The sequence below is a fragment of the Nelumbo nucifera genome, chromosome 7 (assembly GCF_055504915.1).
Source record: "Nelumbo nucifera cultivar China Antique chromosome 7, China Antique-T2T, whole genome shotgun sequence".
In the NCBI taxonomy this organism is placed as follows: domain Eukaryota; kingdom Viridiplantae; phylum Streptophyta; class Magnoliopsida; order Proteales; family Nelumbonaceae; genus Nelumbo; species Nelumbo nucifera.
The window spans coordinates 52,587,430-52,596,082 of record NC_142655.1 but is presented as its reverse complement, the minus strand read 5'-3'; the positions used below and the strand labels follow the sequence as shown (position 1 = coordinate 52,596,082).

At 36.1% G+C, this 8,653-nt stretch overlaps 1 protein-coding gene across 1 annotated transcript; it reads right to left on the bottom strand.

Moving 5' to 3' along the window:
• Nucleotides 1-3,471: 3,471 nt before the first annotated feature.
• Nucleotides 3,472-8,314, bottom strand: HEMC (hydroxymethylbilane synthase). The gene is made up of 5 exons (XM_010277850.3): nucleotides 7,855-8,314; nucleotides 6,064-6,469; nucleotides 4,436-4,642; nucleotides 3,923-4,100; nucleotides 3,472-3,782 (listed from the first exon to the last, which is right to left on the bottom strand). Exons 1-5 carry the CDS (start codon nucleotides 8,055-8,057, stop codon nucleotides 3,652-3,654), a joined length of 1,125 nt encoding a protein of 374 aa, XP_010276152.1. The 5' UTR covers nucleotides 8,058-8,314; the 3' UTR covers nucleotides 3,472-3,651.
• Between the last annotated feature and the right edge of the window lie 339 nt (nucleotides 8,315-8,653).

Below are 8,653 nucleotides of genomic sequence, written 5' to 3'. Positions count from 1 at the left end.
ACAAATCAGGTATAACCGCCTCTGATTCTCTACCGCAGTCGTTACTTGCCAGGGCTGAGCTGGTGGGCGCAGGTATCCGTTGCAGAGTACGGCCCTGCCAGACAAGGGACACCTCTCAGGGTTGGCAGGCACGACGCCGCCTGGCGAGAGACGTGGGCATAATCTCCAGATTTGGCAGGTACAGTTGTCAGGCAGGAGATCTTCCTGTGATATGCCGAGCTGCTCTGCCCCGAGCTACCTTGTACCAAGCTGCCCTGTGCCAAGCTACCTTGTGCCGTGGTGCTTCTACCCGAGGTGGCCTACTTGAGTTTGGACAGGGGCGAGTTTATTCTTAGGAGGTTGGCGAGCTCAACCCAAAGTGCCTTCAGCTTGGGAGATTCCCGTCTTGGGAGTATCTTAGCTTGGGGTGCATCCTACCTAGAAGAATCTTAGCTCGGGGTAATCAGAGTGTTATCTTGTAGCGAGCTGCCATGCTGGATCTTGGCGGACTGGTCGCGCTGAGTTGTCACTTATATTGAGTCATGTCCATGCGTCCTCTTATGATGAGGTCGGGCCAAATCACCCCCCATCAATAAGTTTATCCTTGTCTATACCCACCGCTCCACTCTGAGGTTTAACCAAGAAGTCTGGCAAAGAATGACTCTCAGGAGAACGTAGTGCTTTCTAGGGTTTTGACTAAAATGCCTTTTTTTTCTTCAGCATTTGGTAATTGGGAGTGAGATGGCCATTTTGAAAGTTTGCATTCTTGTCCATTGACTTAATAGAGGGTTATTTTGGTTAAATACCACCATTCGTCATGTCCGTTGAGACGGAGGGGGTCTTTGTCTAACATCCAAAGTTCAGAGAGGCCTTTGTCGCAAAAAAAAGTACAGGGGTCTTTATTACATACCCCATAGTATAGAGGTCCGTGTAATTAACCCTACTATTTTTACTATAATCATCATCATCTAAAATTATAACGTGCAGAAGCAGATGCATATTTGTTAATGTACAATAAAAAACATATTGCCCCCTTAACAATGCACTACCATGTGTTAGTTTACTTAAATCAATCATCCCAAATTAATCACTGATTGATAACAAATTTAGTACTATATATTAAAAATGTAATGTCTAAATTAGAAAAATGACATTTTTATCTTCAATTTAATCTAAAAGCTTAGGTGGGTTATGGATCTTTGGTGAAGAAAACTTGAAGACATCTTGGCTTGCATTATTGTTCTTTAAAATTCAAGGCTTGTAAGATTGAGACGTTTTATTTCAAACATAGCAACCCAATGTTTGGATTAGAACCTGAAGGAGAGAACATTTGTGCACCTATATGCCGTACCAGGTGTCTCAAAACTCAAAAGACATTCAGGTCTTTTTGTTTTATTGAAATAAAATAAAAGAGGGATAGAATTGTGGGATGAAAAAAGTAATGATCGAAGGCTAACTTTGGAAATGAAAATCAGGGTATTTTGACGAATGACAATTACCATTCTTATTTTTATTAATGGTTATAGATATAGATTACAGAGTTATAAATATAAATATTAGGAGTGAGTAAGAAAAACCAAAAAATCGACCAAAACCAAACCAAAAATCTAGTTAAACATTCAGTATGGTTTCGGTTAATCAATATAGAAAATTGGCAGTTAACTGAATGGATTGGTATACATATATTTTTATATATATTTTATATATTATAAATTAATAAATATGCATTATATATAAATATAAATAAATATATTTATAATATATAATATATTGTTTATTATTTAAAATATAGTATTATATATATTTTTATTTTTTATTATATATTTATATATTTTTATAATATATATTATAAATATTAAAAACCAAAAAACCGACGAATCAAACCAATGGTTAACCGAATTGGTCAACCGGTCAACCAATCGGCTTTGATTCGATTTCAGTTACTGGTTTTCCAGAAATTGATAGGACTGGTTCGATTTCAAAAATAGACCCACAGTTTGGTTAACCGAACGGTGAGAACCCCTATTAGATGTAGATATAATACATGGACATCATAAAATGCATACTCATTACAGTAGTGATAATACGAAGTCTACGATTCATTCCTGAAGAGATGATCACAATATTGTATGGTAGTGGCTGAAACCTCAATGCATCATTTTTTATGGATGATGGATGATATTATTAACTAGTCGTTGATGTTATGGTATATATGTAAACTTTGCCACATCATTTTGATAGCTTAAATCCACATTTATTTCTTGGCACCATTTTTTTTTTTTCAGTAAATTGCATATAAATACCCTGTACTTTGGGGATAGTCTCACTTTAGGGCTTAAACTTTTAAATGTATCATTTTAATACTTTTACTTTCAGAAATATGCATTTAAGTTAAATTCCATTAAATTATGAAAATGTCTATATTCTAATTCTTTTTTTTTTTTTGTCTTTAATTGTTCATCTTTTTTCCTACCTTTCGAGTTTTGACGCAAATTAATGGAGGCAAAAGAAGCACCCAAAAGTAAGGCTACCCTCAATGAACAAATTGGGGTGAACGAACTTTGTCATTATTGATTTGTGTCCAAAGTCCAAAGGCAGAAGAAAGATGATAGTAAAAAAAATGAAGTCAGAATATGGGCATTTTTTTTTTTTTTAATTTTATCGCTCAACGTTTAGTTTAATAGAGTTGAGCTTAAATGTATATTTTTAAAAATTCAAGTGTTAAAGTGACACGTTTAAAAGTTCAGGCTCTTAGACTAAAGTGCAGGTACATATGCAATTTACCTTTTTTTATGGTTAAAATCTTAAAATAAGAAAAATGGTTACATGAGACAAGCGACTGCTTGATGTCAGGAATCATCAAGAATGATCCTCATCTACTCATCTTCAATTTGACCATCTTCATTTGCTGGAGACACATCGATGAATTAAATCAGTAGTTTAGTTTAGCATATCACCTCAATGACTTGGATAATTAATCTCGGCACACCGCACACCACTTGCACAAGTGCCCTTAAAGAAAAAGATGCATATATATTCGAGCATGAAGTTTTGCAACATCTAGTGAGCATGTTTGAGAATTTGAGATTTGGAAGCCATGAAAGTTGTCAATTGAAAGACTCACCAAGAAACGCATGTGCCTTCTTCATTTGCTCCATTTGGCTGCCATCGATGTTCATTCTTAATCAATATCATTATTTCAATCAAGGTTCAAAGTATCGACCCGTGGCGTTCCGGGATCCCTCTGATACACCTCTATAGTGGGTGTATCAGGGGTCTGACCGGTTCAGGGGTGAAGGAGCCCTAAACCGGCCCCCCTGAACTGATTTCAAAAAAAAAAAAAAAAAAAAGTATCGATTCGTCCGATACGCCCCTACCGGCGTATCATATTGGTATCAATAATGGGGCTGGTCTGGATATGGTTTATATGACGAGGACGATGATGATCTCGTTATCAATTTACTTGAGAAAGAAAAACCAATGACCAACCTCTAAAGAATGAAATCTCCTGTTAATCAAAACATGCCATCTCTAAATATACAACGAGTCATACAACCATATCCATTACATTTAGAAAATACAAATAACTCAAAAGCTATCCTTTTGGACACACCTACAAAAATGAAAGCTGAAAGCCACGCCAAACATCTCTCTCTCTCTCTCTCTGTGTTTTTATTTTGGTGCTTTTTTAAGGTTGTCAAAGAAACTAGAACCTGCCCGTGAAAGTAGTTCCTTGCCAGCATCCTTTCCCATTGCAATCATATCTTCAAGAATATATAGACCTTTCCTTGAAGTTTCAAATACTGGAAAAGGAAAAAGGCCATTAGAGAGGGAGTGAATAGTGATGTTAAAATAGGGCAGACACAAAATCCAATTGAGAAAAGTTTTTCTCTTATTTAGATCCTTGACAAAACTACTTATCCTTAGATCTGGACTACTTTACCTTGGGTTCCATCTGGGGAGGCCACCAAACCTCTAAATATGCAGTAGCCCTCATTGTCCTTACATGCATAACCTGCAATTGGGGTTTGACATGACCCATCTAAGGTCTCAAGGAAAGCCCTCTCACATGCAACTGCTAGTCTGGTTTCTTCATGGTTCAAGGAAGCTATGTAATTAGCCTGCAAGCAAGAATGATTTTCAAAAGAAATGTTAGAAATATGTGAGACCATCTATCCCAAACATGGGTAACTAAAGATTGGAACATTAGAAGTCAAAGAATAAACCGTGCAAGGACACATTGATCACAACATAACTCTCAATTATGCAACTTTAGGTCATTATGCATAGAGCTGCCGTTTTGACTTAAAAGAGAAATTCTTCTCCGCCAACCAGTTAAAAAAGCAGCAAGCTGGGAGGGCTATAATCTCTTATTCAGTAAAGTCAGAAACTTGCTAGACCAATTAATATGGTGGTTCAGTTGCCATCAGATACTTTTCCTTAGAACAATACATACCATTTTATCATCATTGCTTTGACATGCAATTCCAATTGCTCCTTGAGCAACAGCAGGAATCATTTCATCAATAGATAGAATTGCAGTAACATTCTCTGTCAAATCAAGGCGTTTGAGCCCAGCCAATGCCAATAAGGTTGCTTGGACCTCTCCTTCCCTAACTTTTCTCAACCGTGTCTGAACATTGCCTCTGAAGTTCATCTCCACCTACAATAAGAGAACCATCTTACATAGAACAGCAATAGAAAGATACATATGATCTATTCAACTTTGTAGTTTGCACATCTTTATACATAAACTAAGATCTACTCAAACAATATATGGAAAAGCAACAATGGCATACAATAATCTTAAAGACACCAATCAGAAAAGGTCATAAACTATGGTTTATCTGAAAACAAAAGAAAGTGAGATGTCTACCCTTGTGATAAAATAGAGAATATAAATAAATTCATGGGTTCTTATTTGACAAATACTTTGGTGTTGAAGAAGATATCTGATTAAATTAAAATTTAGGAATTTGAAGACATAGAAATAGAGAAGAATCAGAAAAACAAATAAATAGCAACATAACACACATCCTCTTGAGTCAACCCCCTCTGAAGCCAAACTTGAGAGTTAATATATTAACATGATCCACCAGAAACAAAAGTAAAATTTTTCCCAGAAAAATTCAATTTCTCCTGCAAAAATTGAGATGCCCATTACATATTCCCTAAAACTGATCAGTTACAGAAGCAATCTTCTCAAGTGATGACCCAATTTTCTCCTTCATTTCTCAACCTGGCAATCTTGAAGCAGCTTATATTATTGATTTAGTTCTAGTTATAATAGACAAGTTGAAAAAGGAACAAGATATAAACAACAAGAACAATTTAACTGTTTTTGTCTCTAACCCCATCAGCCCCTTTCCGCCCTTTGCCTCTCACATTCTCTTTCCCTTCCCCATTTTGTATCCGGTGGTTGGTATTCTTTCCTAATTGAGAGTCCAAGCTTGTTTCAATAAAAGGCACTCGGGGAAAAATCTATAAGCCATCCACTAGGCCAAATACTTCAATTAATTGGAACCATGGCCTATTTTAGATGATGCATCATGTTTGAAATACAATTACTTAATTCACCTTATTCATACATATAATCTAAGTGCCCCGTTTATTGTCACTATGATCATGTAGTCAACATAATGATAGATTTCATTACATTGATGAGGTGGATTAAAACAAAAGGTACAAAAGATAAAACATGTTTAAACTCTTCAAGTAAAAACCTAAAAGCAGGACAAGGAATACTATTAAACTCAAATCAACAAACTTTATCCCTATGCAGTAATATTCATCAGTCAAGGTAGGTTATTTGTTTGAAATGTCAAAGCCCAATGTTATACTACTTGGCACTTAAAGCACCCACCCATGACTGCCTTAACATTGAAAAAGAAAAAAAAAAAGACATTTAGGTGAAACTTTGTATGTGTCAGTGTTTATGTATGGAGTAAAAAACACAGCTCAAAAACAACTTGTCATGCATAGAAGAATTAGATTCTGAACATAGAATTCAAAGTCTTTAGAAATGACGGATTTATAATATTCCTAGCTACTGTAACATGTGAGAACAACATCAATTATACTTACTTTAAGAGAAGGATATCTGTTCAGTATTTGTGACTTTCTTCTAAGGGAGGCACTACCAACTATACTGCCAGCTGGAAGCTCAGCCAGAGATCGTGCACTCAATGAAATAAATGCATCTCGAACATCCTCACGTGGAAGGTTGCATGGTAAAATTGTCCCATCAGGTAAATATGTAGGCACATCCTTCATTGAGTGGACAGCAATATCAATTTCACCATTCAAGAGTGCCTCATCTATCTCTTTCGTAAAAAGGCCCTTTCCACCTATATCTGCAAGCGGTTGAGTGAGTATCTTATCACCTGTTGTTTTTATAATTACAATTTCAATTGCCCCTTCTTCAGATAGTTCCGGATGTGTGGCCATCAGTTTATCCCGTGTCTCATAAGCCTGAGCAAGTGCTAATGGGCTGTCCTACATAAGGAGCATAAAAGAAATCATCTAACAGAAATAAGTGGATTCAAATAATCAGGAATACAAAATGAACATAACCATATGTCAGCAGTCATTTACATGATTAATATCCTCTAGTTTCTAAATTAATCATTAGAGAAAGAAAGGTCTGAAAGGTGCTCATTGATGATCCTGGATCCTTCAAATCATGGATTAATATACTTCATACCAAAAGAAATGACAGTTATAGTCACATAGGCTGTCACCCTAACACCACCAACCCATCTACATTTACAGATTTCCTTACAGCCCATTAAAATTATCAAAAGAAATTTTGATGGCGGCATATTAACACCACATGGACAATGAAGCGGGACATCATGGGATTCAGATAAATGCTGAAACAATTAATAACTCATTTTCAGACAAAGAGTTATTAAGATGTATTTGTTTTTAATGTTATTCTTATTTCTCCAGTTTTTACAATCTTTTCAACAATAAAATTTGCTAAAGTTGTCAGGTATCTACTCAATATGATCATATCCAGAAATGCTTATTGGTTTTTATTTTTATGGTTTTGAATACATGTCTGAGATATTAATCTTGTTTTCAGAGACACCATCATGAATAGTATGTTGATACCGGCTGCACAGTGCTAATCTTGTAGCAATGGATTACAAGGAACCATGTCAACCACAGAAAACAACCACTTTAACTTATTCCAAATATCAATTGACCCATATGTGCCACATGAAGTGTATGAGACCACCTAACTGCGGCAATCGCTCATTCACCTCTGGTGCAGGGCTACACCAAGTGTTGTTTAGCCCCTCCCTGTTTTCTTACCAAGATAATGTTTTACTTTCCTAAAAAATTTAGATCAAAGATCTAAGATATAAAGAGCATAAAAGCAAAAAATAAATCTTACACATGGGCATTGGATTCATAATCCTACTTTCAACAGCTACATTAAAACAGGAAAAGTCAAAAGCGTGCACCTCTAGAGCAATGTCAAATATGCACAGCTAAGCACATGGATAAGATCTAAATGAAATCGAACTACACCAAATAATCGAAATCATGAAAAAATAAGGACGACGGGGAAAGACAAATAAATGGAAATGAAGCAATACCATAAAAGAATCATGAAAATATTACCCACCCTCCCAAGTGAAAATCCCCCAGGAGCAAGTCAGTACAAGGGAAAACCAAAACATCAACAATCTCAGAATTAGGAAAAAAACATGTCAAAACCTCTAAGCTTACGGATAAACCCATTAATGGTTGAGCATCAACAACACCAAAAACAATCTAAATAATCACGGCGTGCTACATTTCGAACAAGAAAAACGAAACCCAGAAAGGAAAATGCACGAATTGAAATCATGAAGAAATTTTTACCTCCCTCTTGTGCCTATCCTTATGAGTGAAACCCTGGTCTGCGCCTGCTGCTCAACAGCAACAGCCGCTCTTGTCATGAGAAGCCTTCTGCCATGATTAGCGGGATGGAATTTCAGACAAGGAGGAGGAAACCCGAAGGCTGAAATAGACGCACTACGCAGGCTAGCTGGGATTAGAGCCTGCTTCAAGGTGATGATCTCCATTGGAGGAGAACTGAAAGAGTGAGATGAGACTTGAGAGTGTGTTCCGGGTCTTGTGTACTTCAGCAAATTTTGAAGATGGGTCTGTGCAATTGAAGGGAACAGATAACGTCAGTGAATCCACCAACCAATCACACACGCTTTCTGTTCCTTGTCTCCAAGTTTATCACCGTTGAGATTTGAGAGCGGTCGCAATCTTGATGAGTTGATTCTTATATTGAGGATTGAGCAATGCTAGGATCACGGAAAGTGAGTTTCACGGATCGGCCTTCAGATCTCATATTAGACAGAAAGATTAAGGTTGCGTTTGGTTGCACGTAAATTGAAGGAAAATGAAGATTTTTTATTAGAAAATAATACTTAAGTAAGAAAATGAATACATTTTTTTTTATTAACAAAGATGAATGATTGAATGGTTGAAAAGTATATCTATGATTGGAGCAGGATATGAATCATGAGTACCAAACTCTGTTCCCATCTTTCAATAAAAAAACATCTTTTCTATCTAAAAATGATTTACAGAAGTACCCAAATATGGTAAAAATAGTAATTTTTGAAAAGCCATTCCTTAATTTTCATTTTTGGAACAATCCAATGGA

What these genes read in the sequence shown, in the direction of transcription:
- HEMC (XM_010277850.3), bottom strand. Translation starts at nt 8,057, where the DNA reads ATGGAGATCATCACCTTGAAGCAGGCTCTAATCCCAGCTAGCCTGCGT. An exon ending in AAAGCAATGATGATAAAATG is followed by an intron (nt 4,101 to 4,435) that starts GTATGTATTGTT and finishes TCTTGCTTGCAG; the next exon opens with GCTAATTACATAGCTTCCTT. An exon ending in CTCCCCAGATGGAACCCAAG is followed by an intron (nt 3,783 to 3,922) that starts GTAAAGTAGTCC and finishes TTCCTTTTCCAG; the next exon opens with TATTTGAAACTTCAAGGAAA.